This window comes from Schistocerca gregaria, chromosome 9 (assembly GCF_023897955.1).
Source record: "Schistocerca gregaria isolate iqSchGreg1 chromosome 9, iqSchGreg1.2, whole genome shotgun sequence".
Classification (NCBI taxonomy): Eukaryota; Metazoa; Arthropoda; class Insecta; order Orthoptera; family Acrididae; genus Schistocerca; species Schistocerca gregaria.
In genome coordinates this window covers 182,366,341-182,388,334 of record NC_064928.1, presented here as the reverse complement: position 1 = coordinate 182,388,334, position 21,994 = coordinate 182,366,341, and the positions used below count along the sequence as shown (strand labels likewise).

The 21,994-nt window shown below is 39.3% G+C and overlaps 1 protein-coding gene across 5 annotated transcripts in view; it reads right to left on the bottom strand.

Moving 5' to 3' along the window:
* LOC126291754 (uncharacterized protein CG43867) overlaps nt 1–21,994 on the bottom strand; it is a 518,693-nt gene that overhangs the window by 100,842 nt on the left and 395,857 nt on the right. For 3 of the 5 annotated variants that reach the window (XM_049985431.1, XM_049985433.1, XM_049985434.1), the window contains 5 exons: nt 18,893–19,093; nt 12,714–12,928; nt 11,013–11,238; nt 6,505–6,878; nt 2,392–2,556 (listed from right to left, as the gene is read on the bottom strand). In XM_049985431.1, coding sequence (XP_049841388.1) covers nt 2,392–2,556; nt 6,505–6,878; nt 11,013–11,238; nt 12,714–12,928; nt 18,893–19,093 — 1,181 coding nt within the window. The remainder of the gene's footprint in view (nt 1–2,391; nt 2,557–6,504; nt 6,879–11,012; nt 11,239–12,713; nt 12,929–18,892; nt 19,094–21,994) is intronic. The other 2 variants (XM_049985432.1, XM_049985435.1) reach the window with 2 other exon arrangements.

Sequence of the window (21,994 nt, the reverse complement as noted above, 5' to 3'; positions counted from 1 at the left end):
AAACTAGCATAGTTGTATATAGGAGTGGAATATACTACATAATATAAATTATTTAGCCAATAGAGAACAGGAAACAAATTAAGACTTAACTGCAATAAAGAACACAGCATACAGTTTCTGACATAGAATTCTAATAAAATGTGGTCAAATATTCAGTGAAGCCTCACTTTCTGACCAGAGTGACTGGAGATAGCATTCACCTGTGTGTGAGATGTTCTTGGTTATGTGAATGTGTGTTTTCTTTTCTGAAGAAGGCTGGGCCAAAAGCTCAATGTGTAATGATCTTTCCATTGTGCCTGTCTGCAGTTAACGGTGAGTAGCTCTCTCTTCGTTTCATAGCATTGTTGTTATTCTACTCCTGACTTTCCTCTGTCTAATCTTGTCGGTAAAGTCGAACATTTTAAATTCTTAGGACAGAGGATAGGTAGGAGACTTTCAAGAAAGTATTATTTTCATGATCTTTTGCAGAAACTGAATGCTGCTATCTTCAGTTGAGAATGATCTCCACTGTTTTTGACACCAAAATGTGTAGTCTTATTTACATTGCTTATTTTCACTCTATAATTTTGTGTGTTATTATATTTTGAGGCAGACCTGTGCTCTAACAGTGAATTTCTTAGCTCAGAAAAGTCGGTCGTGCAGATCTGCAGTGTCCGTTTGTGAACTTCATGCGGGTTCGTTGTTCAGGTGTCTCAGAAATATAGCAACTGTGCCAGACCTGTACACAAATTCCATCAGCGGATTTGTTGCTGACAGTACTGAGTCATTTAGAAGAAACTGCAGCAATTATTCAGTGAATATGATATGGAAAAACTATACACTCTCAGAAATACTTGTGTGTACACTGTACAAACAGAAGTGTGCTGTTCAGAAGGTTTCATTTTAAATAGGCTTCCAGTAGAATTGAAAAACTTGAGTGATAACTCCAAGTCTTCAAATATGAGCTGATGGTTTCTTTTGTAGCATATTTCGTCTATTTTGCAGCAGAGTTAGTAGATGACACTGCTGCTTTCACAGGTGGCCCTCCATCTGGCGGGATAAGATAAGCCTATGACAGGACTCAAGTAGGAAGTGCTGGGAGGGTGGATGGGGGTACGACTCCTGTGGCAAGGAGTGGGGACTGGGAGTAGCATACGGCTGGACTAGGATGTTATCAGTCAGGTGGGTAACGGAATACTGCTTTAGGAGAGAAAGGGGGTCGTTGGAAGGATCTCAGGTAGGATTTCCCTCATTTCATGGCTGCCGCTCACTGGCTCCAACAACTGTACCTTATAAGCCTAGCCTGTGTACCTGCCATCTCCCTCCCACATTTCTAGCCAGCAGTTGACAAACTGGCTGCCTCCGTACAAGCCACTAGCCACCAACCCCCGATCCCCAACCCCCTGCCTCCTGTCTCTCTCCCTCTACTCATCTCAACTGACACTCTCCCCCCCTCCCCCAAATGCAGCCTAGGCTACTGCCCTATATTCGGTGCTGGCACTTTTTGTTCTAGCTCAAAAATAGATTACGCTGAAAGCTAGCAAGTTTTCTTTCTTTTTGTGTATGCCTATCAATGACTCAACACTCCTGCTTTTTGGTGAGTGGTCTCCTTTAATCTAAAAGTGTTCACATTTTACCAGAACTTCCCAAGAGCAACAATGTGCCACTGCAGTCAAACTTTACTCCTTTGGGTTTAAAGAATTTTTCATTCCTCTTTCTCTTATTCATCTTTACTTCTGACTTCTGCCAACCAACCACTTCTCACTCTAACTTCTATGATTTCTGGACTGAAGTTGGGTCAATGCTTACCAATGTGCTGTCTTTGATCTCCTGTTCTCAATGTCAACTCCCCTTCATCTTTGTCATTACATCATCTGTGTGAGCTGTGCCTCCTTTCTAACCTATCCCCTCTCTACTCCCTGACGAAGGAACAAACAGTTCCAAAAGCTTCAGTTAAAAATATAATGAGAATTTGGTTGCAATGGGGTCTTGTATTCTCCACAGCTGCACACTTTTGGCTGTGTAGACATTTTTAAGTAGTTGTCTGAATCACACACCAGGTGTTGAAACATCAAATGCCTTTTGTTGCACAGCTGCAACTGCACACAAGTCGTGGATGAAAATAATAATAATAATAGTTTAATCCAGACAATGAGAGAAAGTGTAGGAGAAAATATAGTGAGAAAGTTGTAAGCACAGTGTATTTGTTGCGTTGCTCATGCCAGTTACCCTAAAAAAATAAAAAAAAATAAAAAAAATTAACTAAAATAATTGTCTTGGACATTAGTGCACATGATAAACTCATTTTACAGCATCAGTGCAAAGACACACAATGGTTTACATCCGTTCATACAGCTGAAATACTCTCTTGTGAACCGGTTAGTTTGTAACAAAACTTGCCATACTCCTCACCTGTAGAACTCGGATCCAATCCTCCATGGTGGCGATGGAGTCGGCTGTGAGGTAGTACGTCTTTTTCCCGGTGGAAATCTCGAATGTGGCCGCACCTTCAGCCCTGGTGATTCGGCACACTTCATCGAGGACAATTTGACCCTGCGGTTTCCTGTTGACATCATTCTGAAAACAGAAAAAACAGTATTTCAAAAAAGTGTTACACAGTGCTTTCATTTGAACATCTAAATTAAACTTGCTAGTATATTGCCGCCAACATTAGATATTAATTGTTTTCTCCATTATTTCACTTATGACACACTGCAGTTTCACATTTGTCAAAAACAGTTCTGTTAAGAGACAGGTCGAGCTGGTTTACAATGATTTTCACTACAGGTGTACATTATGTGTCTGCCCTCTGCATTACTTACATTTACATCATCAGTCATAAGAAAGAAAACAAAATTTGTTGCTCATTCGTACTTTCACATAAGTATATTATGAGAAGATTAGTGAGATATAAGGCACTTAAAGGATGGTCAGTCAATTTTTTCTCATTCCATTCACAAATAAAACATGAAAAAGAAAGAAAATTGTTGGTAAAGAGTACAGTTTTTTAGTGTATTTGACATAGTTTGTAGAAGACAAGGGTGGATATTGTTTATTTTGTTTTTTAAAATGTGTTTGCTAATATATTTGCAACTTCCTCTGGATTCTTCAACAGAACTATGAACTGACAAAAACAACTGCACCTTTACAAGTTTAATACTTTTGTGATTCAAGCCCAAGCCCTCAGAAAAGCTGTGGAAAGGTGTATAATTGTGCCAATTAAAGACGGTGAAAGTTGTTAGATTTTTGTGCTGTAAGAACCCAGACTAAAAAACAAAAAGTTCAGATATTTATCTCAGCTTTGCAACAGAGAAGAGCCACTTTGTTGTTGTTGTTGTTGTTGTCTTCAGTCCTGAGACTGGTTTGATGCAGCTCTCCATGCTACTCTATCCTGTGCAAGCTGCTTCATCTCCCAGTACCTACTGCAACCTACATCCTTCTGAATCTGCTTAGTGTACTCATCTCTCGGTCTCCCTCTACGATTTTTACCCTCCACGCTGCCCTCCAATGCTAAATTTGTGATCCCTTGATGCCTCAAAATATGTCCTACCAACCGATCCCTTCTTCTAGTCAAGTTGTGCCACAAACTTCTCTTCTCCCCAATCCTATTCAATACCTCCTCATTAGTTACGTGATCTATCCACCTTATCTTCAGTATTCTTCTGTAGCACCACATTTCGAAAGCTTCTATTCTCTTCTTGTCCAAACTAGTTATCGTCCATGTTTCACTTCCATACATGGCTACACTCCAAACAAATACTTTCAGAAACGACTTCCTGATACATAAATCTATATTCGATGTTAACAAATTTCTCTTCTTCAGAAACGCTTTCCTTGCCATTGCCAGTCTACATTTTATATCCTCTCTACTTCGACCATCATCAGTTATTTTACTTCCTAAATAGAAAAACTCCTTTACTACTTTAAGTGTCTCATTTCCTAATCTAATTCCCTCAGCATCACCCGATTTAATTTGACTACATTCCATTATCCTCGTTTTGCTTTTGTTAATGTTCATCTTATATCCTCCTTTCAAGACACTGTCCATTCCGTTCAACTGCTCTTCCAAGTCCTTTGCTGTCTCTGACAGAATTACAATGTCATCGGCGAACCTCAAAGTTTTTACTTCGTCTCCATGAATTTTAATACCTACTCCAAATTTTTCTTTTGTTTCCTTTACTGCTTGCTCAATATACAGATTGAACAACATCGGGGAGAGGCTACAACCCTGTCTCACTCCTTTCCCAACCACTGCTTCCCTTTCATGCCCCTCGACTCTTATTACTGCCATCTGGTTTCTGTACAAATTATAAATAGCCTTTCGCTCCCTGTATTTTACCCCTGCCACCTTTAGAATTTGAAAAAGAGTATTCCAGTCAACATTGTCAAAAGCTTTCTCTAAGTCTTCAAATGCTAGAAACGTAGGTTTGCCTTTTCTTAATCTTTCTTCTAAGATAAGTCGTAACGTCAGTATTGCCTCACGTGTTCCAACATTTCGACGGAATCCAAACTGATCCTCCCCGAGGTCTGCATCTACCAGTTTTTCCATTCGTCTGTAAAGAATTCGTGTTAGTATTTTGCAGCCGTGGCTTATTAAACTGATAGTTCGGTAATTTTGACATCTGTCAGCACCTGCTTTCTTTGGGATTGGAATTATTATATTCTTCTTGAAGTCTGAGGGTATTTCGTCTGTCTCATACATCTTGCTCACCAGCTGGTAGAGTTTTGTCATGACTGGCTCTCCCAAGGCCGTCAGTAGTTCTAATGGAATGTTGTCTACTCCGGGGGCCTTGTTTCGACTCAGGTCTTTCAGTGCTCTGTCAAACTCTTCACGCAGTATCATATCTCCCATTTCGTCTTCATCTACATCCTCTTCTATTTCCATAATATTGTCCTCAAGTACATCGCCCTTGTATAAACCTTCTATATACTCCTTCCACCTTTCTGCCTTCCCTTCTTTGCTTAGAACTGGGCTGCCATCTGAGCTCTTGATATTCATACACGTGGTTCTCTTCTCTCCAAAGGTCTCTTTAATTTTCCTGTAGGCAGTATCTATCTTACCCCTAGTGAGATAAGCTTCTACATCCTTACATTTGTCCTCTAACCATCCCTGTTTAGCCATTTTGCACTTCCTGTCGATCTCATTTTTGAGACGTTTGTATTCCTTTTTGCCTGCTTCATTTACTGCATTTTTGTATTTTCTCCTTAGAGCCACTTTATTATTCCAAAACATATCACACAGCACTAAGCATCCTTTAACAAAAAAACTCTTTCAACAGAATACTAAAGATATGTTGAAAGACTGGATAGCAGTTTATTGTAAACACACAAAGACATTTTCAAAGCAGCCACCTGGTAATCGGAGGCTGACATATGAAGTGCTGTACATGGAAAGCACACAAATTATTAAAAATATTAAAACTATCATGGAAATAAAGTACATTACTATTTGGCAAACAGTTAGAAAAAATGTTGTCTTTACCACAAAGACTATGATACCATTCATCTTTTGAATTTACAGCTCTTGTATTTTTTTCTGCTTTTATGCAAAAACACTGTTCTTTTTCTCTTATTACCCTAACATGTTTCGGCACCTCTGTCCCGTCATCAGTGGGTTTTGTTTATTGAAAACTGTAAAAAGTGAACATATTTTGGGCTGTAATCGATAAACAAAGAGAGGCCTAAAGACAGTTTTTGTTCATTTTTGTTCTTACCGTGAATTTACATTATATTGTTTTGCAAGCGATCAGTAGAAGACACCATACTGACTGTCCTGCAAAACCGTATTATGTAAAATTATGGTAAGAACAAAAATGAAAAAAAACTGTCCTTAGGCCTCACTTTGTTACATCACTATGTTGACTTTTTAAAGTTTTCAATGGACAAAACCTACTGACAGTGGCACAGGAGCGTCAAAATATGTTTGGGTAACAAGAGAAAAAGCAGCATTTTTGCTTAAAAGGCAGAACCTATATCCAATAACTATGATACCAGTTAATCCTGTTATTTAGTTTAACAGACACTCATCAAAACTGATAGTCCAAGATTTATAGGCATGCAAATGTGACAGCACATGAAATGCAATACACACATAGATAATAAAAACAGAAAACTTAGCAAGTGATAGTTCACTATAAGAAAACCACAGAACTCCATCTCGTATAAAGTTTAATTAGCATAGGTGACTCCCCATTCAATTCAGCTGAGTAAAACCTGAAAATGACAACAGTGAGATTTTTGTGGTAAATCCAAGTGTGTACTGAAGTGCTAGGCTAATGGGAAATGGAGATATGCACCTGTCACAGCAGACACGAAACTCAATGCCACTGAGATAGAAACTGAACCTGCATGCCAGATTGTTTGATATAAATTTTTAATTGGATCTTTCTATAGACCACTAGACTCATCCCTGGATCTAACTGAAAACTTAAGGAGAAACCTGAACCCTATAGTATGTATATTCCCTGGTCATATTGTTACTGTCTGATGAAAGTGAACAAATGATCTGCCACGGTGTTCACTGACCTGTGACTTCCAGTAAGTGAGGACACCATTCCTCAGCAGGAACCACCGCTTTCGCCAGGTCTTCAGCTTACCACCCAGCTTTGCAAGGTGCCCGCACTTCTCCAGGGAAGACTCTGTTCTCGTCCCCGTGGCTGGCACCGTCCCAGGAGGTCTGGGGGCAGTAGCATTGGCCGCGGGTACTGCCCCGCCATCCGTACATGCCGTCGACGACCGGTGGTGGTGGTGATGGTGGTGGTGGTGCAGCAAGCCAGCCAGTGACGAGTCGGCAGACGAGTCGCCCGACATGGCATCAGGTGGTATCGCGTAGTCGTCTGACATGCCGGACTCAAACGACGTGTCTGTCGGCATGGCGAGCTCGGTCGAGTGCACTTCAGCTATTTTACAATGGAACACTTTGTGTTGTAATCTAATAACCTGATACCGTGTGTATTTTTTTGTACTTAGATCAATTTACTAGCAAAAGATGCTTCATTTACCACAATGAACTGCAATTAAAAGATTTCTGTGTAATTTATATTTATTTTGTGTTAACATCAGCTCTTACAACAGTTTACATTTAATTAACAGTTGCTTGTAAATAAAAGGCACTCACTGTTTCAATAACTTCCAAACGAACTTTCACAAATAATAAAAATGTTACCTGAAAATTCGTTTTTACTTAACTGAAGTGGTCTACAAAAGAAGTGCTGTGGCACAAGAGTGTATTCTAAGGTATCACAGGTTATATACTCAGTTAGATTCAAATGCAAAACAATTTATAGAGCAGAAAGCACTTTCTGGCTGCACTTATGGAACTACTTGTTACCAGCATGTGATGCATTTGAAAATATAACAGAAACTGTGATCAGTCTAATCCTTCCTAAATCAAGGGTTAGCGCTTTCTCCTGTCAACAAAATCCTCATGAAACGGTTACCACTAAATTTGGAATGAAGTTAGCTTTAAGAAAATTAGTATTAGTTACTTTTTGACAAGTATTTAGCATTATTTATTTTTCAATATTTACAAACAGTTGTACTTTCAAACAAACAATGGAAAATTAAGGCTGGAATAAGAGAGGATAGATTGCTATTCACAGCATATAGGAAGTGTTGAGGCACATTAAGAAAAGCTATCACATTAAATCCACTGTCTCTTGCCTGTAAAGCACAGTGTGCAGTCACTTCCTTGTGAGATTGAAAAGTGATACGGGCCACAATCAAATACATGAGGTGGATTAATGATCAAGGCTGGGTCACCATCCAGCCTGAGTGTAATTTTTAGGTGGTTTCCCATGCTCATTTAGACAAATGTTGGGCTGATCCTCACATTCTGCCTCACAAATTATGATATGCAACAATTAAAATACAATCACACAAACAAACGAAATTACACGAGCCACAGACAAATCATGCCCTGCGTGAGGTTACCTTGACAAATGCAGTGCCAGGAAGGGTAACCACCTATAATGTCAAATAAAATAAAAACTGCTGACATTGGATGACAGTAGGGGCTGTACATAAAATATGGTAAATCCTAATGAAGAGAAGAAGGAGGAGGACTTAGTCCAACAGCTAAATAACGTATAACAGTCTATTTTCAATGTGCCTGTTTGGCACTCAATATCTCCTCTATGTCATGAATAGTTATCTATTCTTATTGTTGAACTTTCAAACATTAAGATTGAAATTCAATCACTCAAAAATACCCCAAATGTTGATAACTCTTTGTAAATTAATTGATTTACTTGAACTTAAGCTTGTTGACTATGGAATGTGGTTTTGTAGCACTAAATAATTCACAAATAGCTCATGCATGTGTAACTGTTGAAAACAGTATTTGAATTCCATAACTAGTTGAGCACTGGATTGTATAAAATGTATCACTGGGTTATGCCCGAGTTGATATTTGACAAAAAAAGCCAACTGTGAAGATATTTGCAATGATGCTTTCTGACTGAAAAAAAAGACACATAATAAGAAAAGTATGAGTAGTTACTAATTGTGTCAACAACCTTGGTCCATTTTATCCTACATCAGAGTTAAGTAAAATATGTTCATTCCTAATAAGTGGTGATATTATATTTGGGTCATCTTCCAAGTTAATTAATGTAAAGACACAATTGGATTCCATTACAGTGTACATCCAAAATCACTGTCAACTTCATGGCCTGACAGTAAAAGGTATAATGCAGTAGACAATTTAAAAAACCTTGTAACTACCATAATTCTTACTCTTTTGTATTTTGAAGCTTTTCTACATTGTAGTGGAGTGCACTGTGCTCAAAGCTGCAGTCTTTGTCACATAACAGAAGCAAAGTTTTCAGCTAGCAACTACCAAAACTGCTTATTTTGATAAATAAACACATTTAGTAACAACACAGTAGAAAACTATGTTGTACAACCAAACTTTTTGTGTTTAAGCCACCTATAACCTACAGTTACACAGGTTGCTTTCATTCTTAAATTATTTCCTCTCTTGCTCATGTTTCTTCATTCTCTTATTCACTCTTGCTCACTCGTTTTCATTGACCTATACATTTTAATTCTGCAAGTCACCTTATAGTGTGTGGCAGAGGGTGTGTTGTGTACCACTGGCCCTGCTCGCCATTTTTCCTGTTCCAATCCTGAACAGTTTGCAGAAAGTTGTCAACAAGCCTCTGATTCAGCTCAGATCTCTCCAGTCTTGTCTTAATGGCCTTTCTGCAAGACGCAATATATTGGTCAAGTCTTCTACAAATGTACATTGTACATTCTCAAAATTTTAATAGTAAATAACACTGTGATGAGCAATGCCTCTCTTGCAGCATCTGCCACCAGAGTTGGCTGAGCTTCCCCATAATGCTTTTGCTGTTGCTGAGCAAATCTAAGATGAAATGGTCTGTTGTTCTTTGGATCTCCTCTATTTCCTCTATCAATCCTTCCTGACACTGGTTTCAGACTGCAAAAAATACTCATGTATCAGTTGAGCAACAATTTTCTTAAGTTAGCTTTTAGTGAGTGGGCTAATTTTCCTGAGGATTCGTCTAATAAATCTCAGTCTGGCATTCGCTTTCCTTTCAGTTATTTTTGCATGGCTATTACACTCTAAATCACTCTGCATCCACATTCCAAGAACTGGATGTGATTGCTTTAAGTAATTTTTCTGACAATATGCTTGTTGTTCTAAGCACTTTCTCAACAGATTGGTCCACTGCTACTGCCTTAACCTTGAATTACTGTTTCCCACATCTTCTTTGCTGATTCCAGACTTTCTTACATCCTCCTGTACTTTTTTTACACTAATAATTTGTATTTTTCTGTTCTCCTGACAAGACAATATATTATTTCAACCCTTTATGGTTTCATTCTTCATAAGTTTCCACATAGAATCTACACAGAAAACCAGCTTTTTTTTTAATTGCAGCTGAGGAAAAAAATAGCAATGTACCATAAGGGAATTAGACAAATGGAATGGAAATTGGTAGATGTGAGGCATACATACAAACAAATGATTAAAATTTCAAAGAAACTGGATGATACATACAAGAGAAAGAGGTTCACAGACTGTGCAAGTCAACAACACATCGGTCCACCTCTGGCCCTGATGGAAGCAGTTATTTGGTTTGGTATTGATTTATAGAGTTGTTGCATGTCCTCCTGAGGTATACCATGCCAGATTCTGTCCAATTCGTGTGTTCGATCATCAAAATCCTGAGCTCGTTGGAGGACCCTACCCATAATGCTCCAAACACTCTCAAATGGGAAGAGATATGGGGCAGATCCAATCACCTTGCTGGCCAAGATAGAGTTTGGCAAGCACAGAGAGACATAGTGGAAACTTCCACAACCTGCAGGCAGGTGGTGGAAGGCCTATAATGCTGCCTCGAGGGTACCATAAATCACTTATGTTTCCATCAATAACTACGAAATACAGCAAAAACAAAACTATTTTGGTGAACAAGACAAGTGTTTTAATATTTATTTCTAACTGTGATGACTGTTTTGCAGCATGTGTGGCTTTTTGAGTAATATGATGATTGTTTTGATGTTTCATGTAAATATTTGGATAATTTTTATTTTGTTCCTCATAAATGTGGTGTGACAAAGAAAATTTATGTTAACAGTATCTTCCATTGGTTCTTGGTAGAACAACATTATAATAAATGAAAATCACCAGTTTGCTTTTGCTCTACAATATTATTTTTATTGTTAACCGGTTTTTGGCTTACAAGGCCATCTTCAGACATTTATAGAGTATTATCACCAAAGAAAAGGTGTTAATACTCAGTAAATGTCTGAAGATGGCCTTGTAAGACGAAAACCGGTTAACAATAAAAGTAATATTGTAGAACAAAAGGAAACTGGTGCTTTCCATTTATTATACTGAAAATTTTGTTGCACTTCTCAGTTTAGCAGCCCCAAATGGTCTAGATACATCCTGATGAAGAAAAGTTTGAATCTGTCAATCAGTGCAATTTTACTACACATTTTATAATAGGTAAGAAGAAGAGTAGATGGTGCAGGGTAAGACTGCTCTGCTGTCGCCTCACCTCTCTTCATGCTCTTGGACGGGGAGCCGGAGGAGGAGCGCTTCGCCGGCGAGAGGCTGGACGTCGTCTTGAGGCTTTTGGAGGGGCTGGACAGCGACGTGTCCGTGTCACCACTGCTGCTGTTGGTTGCCCGCGTGCTGTGTCCTGCACCGTCACCACCCTCACCGTCTGATGAATCGTCTGACGAGTCGCCAGTAAACGGCACCGACCGAATTTGGCTGGCACGCTGTGCGGACGAGAGGGTGTGTCAGTGACACAAGTTCATTTCGTAGATGTTTTTCAAGGTAGTTGCTTCCTTACTAATTTACTGGATTAAATTTAGATTGTGTATTTATGTATGGCACTAAGCAGTTTCGACATAGTTTACTATTAATACCTGGGGATTCAAAAATAGAGAACAGATATCAACTGTTTATTACAGACAATCTATTTAAGGTAGAAACACATTGCACCTGTCACTGGATAGAGGAAATTACTAAGTTCTGAGACAGCTGTGCCATTATGTGTGGGATGAAATGGTCTACCATTTTGGGATTTCTCAAACAACACACGGTGCTCATGTTGAGTGTATGGTACAGTGTCTGCGCAAACATAAAACTTTGAAATTTCCTTTATCCTGTGATATGCACAAGGTGTTTCTAATTTTCATAGTTTGTCTGTAATAAACAACTGAAAACTATTCTTTCTTTTTGAATCACCCTGTACAATATATAGATCATACAAGGGGCAGTCAAATGAAAATGAGGCAAATTGAAAAAAGGTAAGTGAACTGTTTATTACTTCAAACATAATTACCATAACTGTTAATAAATTTATCCCACGGTAAGACAAAATGGTCAATGACTTCATGGAAAAATTGTAGTGATTGCCCCGAATTGCACTTGAGTATGCAGCTCTTCATCCAAAGCAAATCAATGGTCACAAGCATCTTTCTTCAGGACACCAATAATATGGAAATTGCATGGAGAGAGAGCAGGACTATACAGAGGATGGGCAGGCACACAGCTGAATGAAACATTATTCCCTCTTTATAACAACGGCTGGGCTCTTGGGGTTAGTTTTACGAACAGACATGGCTGATAAATTAGAAACATGTTTGTGATAAAATCAGTATGTTAGCTTTCTGAGGAACCTAATTATTGACAGGTTTGAATACCTATAATTAGTGGTGATGAGGAGGCTAGAGTACTGATTACTGAAAAAAATACTGAAATATACTCTCAGAACTTAACTAACGGTCAATATTACAAAATTTATTTTCGAAATTAATTTATTAGATAAACTTATTAGACACATTGTTGATCTCCACTTATAGTTTTAACAACACAATCAGATCTTTAGAGCACTTTGTGTTATTAAGAGAATTATTCTTACAGTAATGATGATTTGTTTGGACAAATTCACATCTAGACAACACGAACAACTTAACCACACTGTCAAAATGTACAAACACATAAATTTAAGATAAAGTGGGCCAATTCTGAGAAGAGCAGGTTATTAAGTCACGTATCTAACAAGACAGCGGGCTAAGAGAATTGTGGGTGGAGTTTAATTGTCTGCCCCAAACAGCCACAAGTTTCACAGTTGGAGGCTTTTAACAATCATTTGTTAATGGATGAAAGAAAAGTTCATTCTCACTTCAAACTGCACCAGCATTACGGTAAGCCTCACAAAGCAAACTGCAAGTGCCAGATCACTCACCCCTTTGACGGTGGCGTAGACGGGCACCGAGATGTCGCAGTAGCCGCCGGCCGGCTGGTGCCCCGCACTGGTGTGGCCCGTGGTGCCATCTGCTTGCAGGCCGCCGGCTGCCACTTGGTATATGCGCGACTCCCACGAGGGGAAGCGGTGTAGCGGTGGCGTCGGCGGTCGGCACGCGTCCGTCGAGCCACTCGTTGTGCTGCTCGTACTGCCCCCTGCAGTGCGAGTGAGTTTTCACCCATTTGTATTATATCTTTGGTGAGTTTCATCTGCAGAACTACTGTAAAGTCCTAAATATTTTCTCTGCACAGAGAGGGCAAACTGATAAACACTTCCATCAGGCTATCACTCTTTCTAAATGTGGTAAAACTAAAAGTAGCAGAAGAATTAAAAGAGCACTACTATCCAGAAAGTCAGGTTATAAAGTATAAAAAAGGCAAATAAAGCTGTCACCATCATTAGCAGTTCTTATCCAACACAGTACAAAATGCGAATGAACAAAATTACAAACTGATAGTGCATACCTCGGATAAACACAGCTTCTTCCACAACCGTGACACTGATCCATTAATGGACCACTTTTGTATAACAATTGGTAATTGTATGAAAAGGCCTACAACACTAGAATTTTTTGTGAAATGGGAATAGGAAATGTCAAATCCACTAAGGAATCTGAAATTATTAAACAGAGAGATACTGATGAATAGGAATACATGTAAGAAGTGATATCTGAGGTCGTAAAAAGGAAATTGGTCTGATGAGCATATGCCTGGAATTGAACAAGTGTGTCTTCAGAAGAATACAGTGAATCAGACAATGGGGACAATGGAGAAGGAAAAGAAACTGGAAGTATTTTAGGAATGACTATACTTTCTGCCTGGAATGTTAGTAAATGTATTTATTTACAAATTGCCACTTTGGTTATTGTGTCATTCTCAAGCAACTGCTGTAATAACATAAATAGCTGAAAACGCAATTCAAATTCTACTGTAAAAGAAATTTAGCTCAATTAATTTTTAAAAATTTAACACCTTTTCCTACCTCATTGAAGCGTGTCAAGAATGTTCACTCTTCTCAAGAAGATACAGTATCAGCCTAATGTCAGCCATGAATATTACAACCGTATGCATAAAAACATGAGATTTCACACCGTATGTTAAAAAGGATGTACTAGTTTATTAAAAACAAGAATATTATGTTAACTGTGAATCTGATGCATGCATAGTGGTAAGTAATAGTACAATATTGACACAAATCTGATCAGAATGATTACAGTAAATAAAACTTTTGTAAGTTGAGCTTAAAACACATATAATGTACTTGTTTTTTTGTGAAATAAAATGTCCTTTTTCATTCTGTTTTCTTATGCAAAGGACAGAAATATGCAGATATGGTTGAGAGAAGAATGATGTCTTCTTAAGAATAATTTATTTTTCTTTGTAGAATTACTAAACTCACCTTCAGAACATGGAAATCTGAGTAATAAGAAACAGATGCATTTAAAGGCAGAAAAGATGATAGCTAGCTTTCTGAACTGTTAGTTTCTTCCTTGTGAAGGACAGAGGATTAGTTTGGTGAAGGTTAGGAAGGGAGGGAAGGCCACTCACACCCAAGGTTGACAGTGAAACACCTGCTGTGGGTCCAAAAGTTAGCATACTTTCCACGTGTGTTCATAGGCAAAACAAGATTTCATCTCCTGAAGATTCAGTAGCGTAGAGCTATTCTGTCTCTTTGCAGTTTTGTTGTTTTCTCAAGCATATTTTCCTACTGATAAGATTACTTCTTAGTATTAATATAACTCATCATTGGAAAAAATAACATTAAGTTTGGCACCTTCTTTTTCAAGTGCTGTAATTTACATAAAATGGCAGTGTGCAAGTGGTACTTACCATGGAAGCAGTTGTGGTAATTGAGGGATAAGAGAGTGGGAGAGGCAGTGGGGAAGGGGGAGGGTGGGAGGGTGATACTACAGTACGGAAGCACATAAATGATAATGGTGATGGTGATCGTGATGACAGTGGCAGTAACAGTTCAGCCGATTATATGAATGACTGTTAATGGTGGATATGTTATTGAACCTAGACAGAACAATAATTTTAGAGAACACAGCACACAGACTTCCCACTGAATTCAAATTTTCTTACAAGCTGTCCAATGAATAATGATACCAAGAGTTGGAGTTGTTGCAACTGAGATGTAAAGAAAATTCTGTATAAACATACAGGCTACCCTGTCTACATAGTAGTATTTGATATTACTGAAATACGTTATTGTCATACTGTTACATGCTCACAATTTCAAACTAGCTGCTCAAAATGCATTTCACCACTTCAGCACAGGATAGTGATGCTCTAACTATCTGCTTCTTACTGCCATTCCCAGCACAAAACAAATTTGTCAAATGAGAGGAAATCCCAGACTTACAAATTACCCACAGTGGTTGACAGTAGGGCACTGGAGGTTCGGTACAGCACTGCTTGCCCCACCATGCGCGACCCGTATTACAATCAGAACATTCTGCAGCAAAGCTGGTAGTACGCCGTGCAATAGCATTCCCCTGTCAGAGTTTGTGGCAAACAACAGATGCTCTAGTGTAGCCCCTAGGTTAGCCGCTTATGCATTTGTGGGAACCTGACATTGACAGAGGACCCAATCAATACTACATATACTACCAGTTTAACGATGTTTACACTTTTCACCAGGACCTGTGATTAGAGAGTGCTCTAATTATTATTCCTTACTGTTCTATATTCCTCCATAACTCTATAGGAATATCCTTCTACACCATTAACAACTGAATCAAATATCGGGTGGTTGACCCTCTTCTTCCATTTGATATCCAGTCCATGACAATAGTTTAGAAACCTTTCTTCTTGTGACCTATTGACAAACCCGTACCATTGCATTTCTTTCTGTCGAACGAAATCAATAACCGAATTCTGAAAACTTATCTGATTACTTCATTTCTTATTATTTCTTTTCTTGATAATATTGCTGAATGTTTCCACAAATTCACCTCTATAGCTAATAATTCTGAATTTAGTTTCAGTTTCACTGTAGAAACCTCTGAATCATATGTAACGATGCTCCTAACAATTGTTCGAAATAGTTTTGTTTTAGTTCAGTTCTTATGAACTTATCCCATAGAATTACATTTAATAAACAAATAGTCCTCTTGACTAAATTTATTATCACACTACTTTGTCTTGTTCCCCGTCATTTGTCATTTTCACCCCACACGTTTATATTTTTCAGTAGTTGCTGTTGTTCCACTCCCTTCTCCCAGTACTAAATCTTCTTGTATTCCATCAGTTACCATTTTCTTAATGTCTACATTTAGACCTCGGTTTTTATATTTTGAGGACATTAAGCTAATGATCAGAAAATTCATACAAGAAGTGGGACCTGCATGTAAGAAGTCAGTGCTGTATCTGTTTCAACCTATCTACACATTTTTTATAGTTAATTTGCCTTCACTGCATAATTCTTCCTTATCTTTAAATAAGGCACTCTCCACACACACACACAACTGTCTACAGACTGTGTGTGTAGCCACTGAGATACACAAATGTGCACTGTAGTTTAGCACACGTAACCACAATTTATTCTATTCTTGAGGGTGGTTGACCCTCTTCTTCCGTTTGATATCCAGTCCATGGCAATAGTTTAGAAGCCTTTCTTCTTGTGACCTATTGACAAACCCATACCATTGCAGTTGTTTCTGTCGAACAAAATTAATAATCGAATTCTGAAAACTTATCTGATTACTTCATTTCTTATTATTTCTTTTCTTGATAATATTGCTGAATGTTTCCACAAATTCATCTATATAGCTAAGAAGCTATACATTAATTACATGCAATAATAATACTATGGACTGGGGTACTCACAGAACACAAATTAGACTAACTTATGGCATCTTTTCTTATTTCTAAAAGCTGGCAGATCAGCACAGTAAATGCACTCAGTACGAAACTTCGACACAGTATACTCTCCCTCACAGATGGACTACGAGCACTGTCGTGTTGTGTATCAAACTGCAGTCACAAAGAGACTGCACCGAACTATGGGTATATAGGCAGAAGCCCTGAGTGCACAGACTTTGCAGTAATTAGCTCATCTTGCCTCAGTCTGCTAAAGAAGTAATCTGCAAACTGTGACAGAGACTACTAAAACCATTTGTGTTCCAAGCCACATCACTTTAAGATGCAGCTCAAAAACAGACTGAGCATTTTCTTCAGGCACAGAAGACTAAATGTGCACAAGTGTGTCATCTTTCACAATTTATACCATTATCTATCTGACACACAGTACACAGTAGTATGAATTCTAGGCTTTTCTCAAAATATTGCATGGGCGTGAGTCAACAAATGTATTGTGAGTGTCACATTATAATTTGAAATTTATCACCTGTGTGTGTTTCTAGAAAATGGCAGCATATGCCAGGTGAAAGATAGCCAGTGTATAGTATTCCAAGTCTCACAGCTAGTGAACTATGGCCAGTTATGCTACAAGAGTGTACTTCTTAGAATAGTATGCATTGCAAAATCTGTTCCGTATATGATGAAAGCCGTATTTGAAGGAGAGCTGTCCTGTATTGGAGACTAGAAATGAAAACAGATGGCAGAGAATTGACAAATGATATGTGTACCATCATCGGTAATGTTGGTGTAATGGTTAGAACATCTGCTTAGTAAGCAGGAAATCTAGGTTGAAGTCCTGGCCGTGGCACAATTTTTAATTTATTTTTTTCAGTTTCTATCATTATCAAAGGTCAAGTTGAGACCCAAGTCAAAGACACCATATTTTTGCCACTGACAGGTGGAGACGTACCGATGGCAGAGACCAATGACGTTGTAAGTTTAGAGACTTTGTGTGACAGTAACTGTGCCACATGATGCCTAGCTACATGAGTTGGCCACTTGGGTGACTAATAAGGTTGCAATGCAGCCAGCCACAGAAATGTCATAAGTTATTTCTCTTTGAGCACTTATCTCAAGTCGATCATCACCAGCTACATTGCAACACTGTCTTCTCGGTGACACTGACACAGAACTCCTATATACAACATCGCTCCACTCTGGTGGACTACGTCAAATTCACCATCTCGCTCTGCCATACCGATGTGGGAATTTGTAAGCAGTCCTTGAAATACAAAAGCTGGCCAGACTAGGAAACATCTCCTCTGGATATCTGTGCAACCACGGCCTGTCTCGTATGGACACTCTGGACTTCCTCACATTATTATTGAGTGTTACTACCTGTAACATCTGGTAGATGCTGAACTTGTGGAACTTCAAGTGTCAATTTCTTTTCCTTCTTTTTTTTGTTTCCTCTGGACTTTAAATTTTCCCACATACAATGATATGGAAGTTTCAGTCATATTAATGTTTGACACCAGTAAATATTTTAACTGTAAAAGTCTTCCATGATTGCTGCATGTTACAACAGAAAAGCAAAATAAATTTGAGGCCAGTACACATCGCACCAGCTTAGCCATCACATGCTGTAACTTATTTATAAACCCACTCTCAGCTTTGGCCATAAGAGTAAAACTTGCCCTCTCGAAGAATGGTTTAGCAGGCAGAAGCAGGTTGTTAACAGATGATTTGGTATGTAGGACCACCGCAATTCAGAGACATGGTAATTAATTTGGAGAGAGCTGCTTCAGTTGTACGAATATTTTTTCAAACCATGACAAGTTTCCAGATTTTAAAATACCACCTTCAGGTGTATGAAATTATTGTGTTTTGTAACGCATAACATGCGGTTGGGCCAGTCAGTGCAAGAGCTCCAATCACTGCCTATGCCAGGTGCAAGATAGCCAATGCATAATATTCCGAGTCCCATAGCTAGTGAACTATGGGCAGTTAAGCTACTGAGCTGCCACAAAGTAGGAACACCAACAACTACTGTGTGGAGGACTGCACCAGAGGTTTCCACAAACACACAGTGATTGGAGCTCTTGCACTCACTGTCCCAACCATTTGTTATGCGTTACCAAATACATTAATGTCAAACACTTGTAGACTGGATTTTAAAATCCTGAAGCTGGTCACAGTTTGAAAAAATATTATTACAACTGAAGTGGATCTCTCTAAATTAACTATTATGTTAGCAGAAGAGGAGACGAGATGTGGATTAGTGCTGCTGCGGTGAGTTCCGCTCGGCTGCCGCACCTTGTGAGACATCGCGCCGGCCCTGTCCGTCGTCGAGCCAGGGCGCACGCTCCCTGCTCGGGGTGTAGATTTCGGCGTAGTCGTGGACCGCCTCGTCGGCAGTGCCGGTTCCGGGGTCACACAGCGGCGAGACTGATGGCAGCAGGGCCAGACCCTCCACCGCTGCTTGCAACTCCTCGTCGAGCATGTGCACGTCCGAACCTGCACAGGGCGGAGCACCACGTTCTGCACGCCACCAGTGCCATTCCACCACCTCCACCACTACCTCCACCATCACCACCACCACCACCATCATGGCCATCACCAGTACCACCACCACCATCACCCAAAACCACACACCATGCACGTACACATTGGCGTGTTCGCTTGTGTTGGCATCAAAATTTTAGTACAGAAACTGAAACTATTCGGTCTTCTTGGTAACCTGAGCAAACACATACAGGGCAATGCAGAGGGAACGTCACATAGTATGTGAGGTGATTCCACCTGTCATAATAAACCAAAAAAGTCCTACAAACATGTTTCCCAATTTTGACCATTACAGGATTGGATCGGGTTGAAGACTACATACACCCTGGAATTACTATGAAGACAAGTTTGAATGTTACTTACCCAAATGCTGTGTAGACACTGTAGTGGACAGAATAATGGTGGGGCAGATGACTGATCCATCCTACAAGAGGTGCGAAGGGTTCTCCGAAAGAGGGTGGTACTGTGACGTCACACTGAGGCAACAGCCAGCTGCAAGCGTACCCAGTGTGCAGTCATGGGTTGGACCAGAGAGCAGTCATGAGGTCATGTGCGAATCATGCTCGTATACCAATTAGCTGAGCAATTCCATTGTATTGCTGAATATCAACAAGCTGCATACGTTCATCTGTGCACAATACACAGACATGTTGTTTGAGAATGGGTACTGCAACCGCAATGCCCATGTGGCTGTGACAGAATACCAGAGATGTTTCCCTGATTGATTAACCCCCTGTGCCAAGATACTTCCCCGGGTTTTTTAAATATTATTTGAATCAGGAACACTACGTAGTGTACACATAACATCAGAACATGAGGCTGTCCAGTAAGTTGAGGAAAGGGAAGAGATTACTGCAATGGTACAACAGAGCCCCACTACCAGTACATGGCACATTAGCACTCAGCTCTATATTCTACTAACCCCAGTGTGGCATATGTTACATTCTGAGGGCTTGTAGCCATTCCATGTGCAGCCCATGCAACATCTGTGTCTAGGTGACTCAGGAAGCAGACAACAATTTGTGAATGGTTAGGTGTACACAGAGACGTAGTGCAAAACATTTTATTTACACATGAGGCTACATTTACACGCAATGGTACATGAACATCTGCAATTCTCATGCATGGGGAATGGAGAACTGACAAGACACTAGGGAAACAAGACTCCAACTTAGGTTCAAACGAAATGTCTCAGGTGTTATGACTGCCTATGTTCCTGCCAGTCACATGACAGCCGCAGCATACACACATTTCCTGGTAGAAGACTTACTTGCACTTTTGGAGGATGTGACATTAGAGCAACGATGGCAAATCTGCCTGCAACACAGTGGTTCACCAATTCATTGTACCACACAAGTATCCCAGTATCTGAATAAATGGTGGCCGTTATGGAGCATCGAGTTGGCCTGATAGATCACCCGACCTAACCCCATTTCACTTTTGTTTGGGGGACTTGTTAAAGGGGGATATGTACGCTATAAAGGTGGATACACGTGGCGAACTTATCACTCGCATCGTTGACACTGTAGCCTACATTAAAGCCCACCGAGATGATGTTCGATGTCCAACACAACACACCCTCCAAAGTGTTGACAAGTGCACTGAGTGGGTGGAGGCCTTTTTGAACACCTTCTGAAGGACAATTCAGTCATCTATCCTACCATTACTTTGTCCACCACAGCTTCTGTACAGCATTTCAGTAAGTAATATTGACAATTGTCTCAGATGTGCGTTGTCTTCAACCTGCTCCAGTTCCACAACGATCAAAAATTGGACACGGGTTCATAGGACTTATTCAGTTTATTTTCATATGCAGAATCGCCTCACAAATTATGTGACATTCTTCCTGAATCACCCTGTGTACATACAGGTTCAGTTGTTAGTATCTCCACAATATCAGAAGACTACTGGGTGAAAACTACAATAATAAAAGGAAAATGGTGGATATCAAGATGGAGAATCTCTCCAAGTTCTGATCCATAATAGACATGGTGACACAGATGCAAGGAGCACCACAAGACGTGCTGGAACATGGCATGCAACGGAATGATGTGCTCATTTTGTGTCCTCAAATCTGCTACCAGTAAGTCAACTGTCATGCTTCAGTGATGATTTGATACAAAATACCAGGTTAAAGTTCCAACACACAAAACAATCTACAAATGATACAACAAATTATACCATATCTAATCAGAGACACAAAATACACATGACACAGAACGTTTTTGACTGGAGCTTCTATTATACTACTTACAGTAATGAATGTTATAAGTAGTATAATATAAACAGCTGTCAAAAAGGTTGTATATCACACACGTTTTGGGTCTGTGATAAGATATTGTATAATTTTTTGGGGATCAAAGAAAACAGACTTACAGAGACTCTTTAAGCTAAAGAAAAAAAATCATTATGGCCATGGCAGGTGCAGAGAAAAGACAATTATGCAGACCTCTGTTCAAGTCAGTTGTTCCTGGCCTCTAAATGTATGAGACAATTGAGTTTTCTAAACAAAACCCACAACATTTTGAGAATAACCTGTTTAAGCATGATTATGGAACAAGAAACAAATCTCAGTATAAGATACCAACACATAGGCTAAAACAGCTGGAAAAGATGCACGGGGCTGGGAAATAAAATCTGTAAAAATTTAAAAATTATGAACCAGAAGAATTTGCACTTCATTAAAAAAGTAACTTGCAAGTAAATATTATTACAGTGTAGAAGAATTTATGACTGACTGTCACAAGTAACCATACCTGATGTTTAATTTTATTCTATTTCATGCTAAAAAGTACTTTAAGTAGATATTTATTCTTATTTTTACTTTATTTTCAACATGATTATTTTAAATCA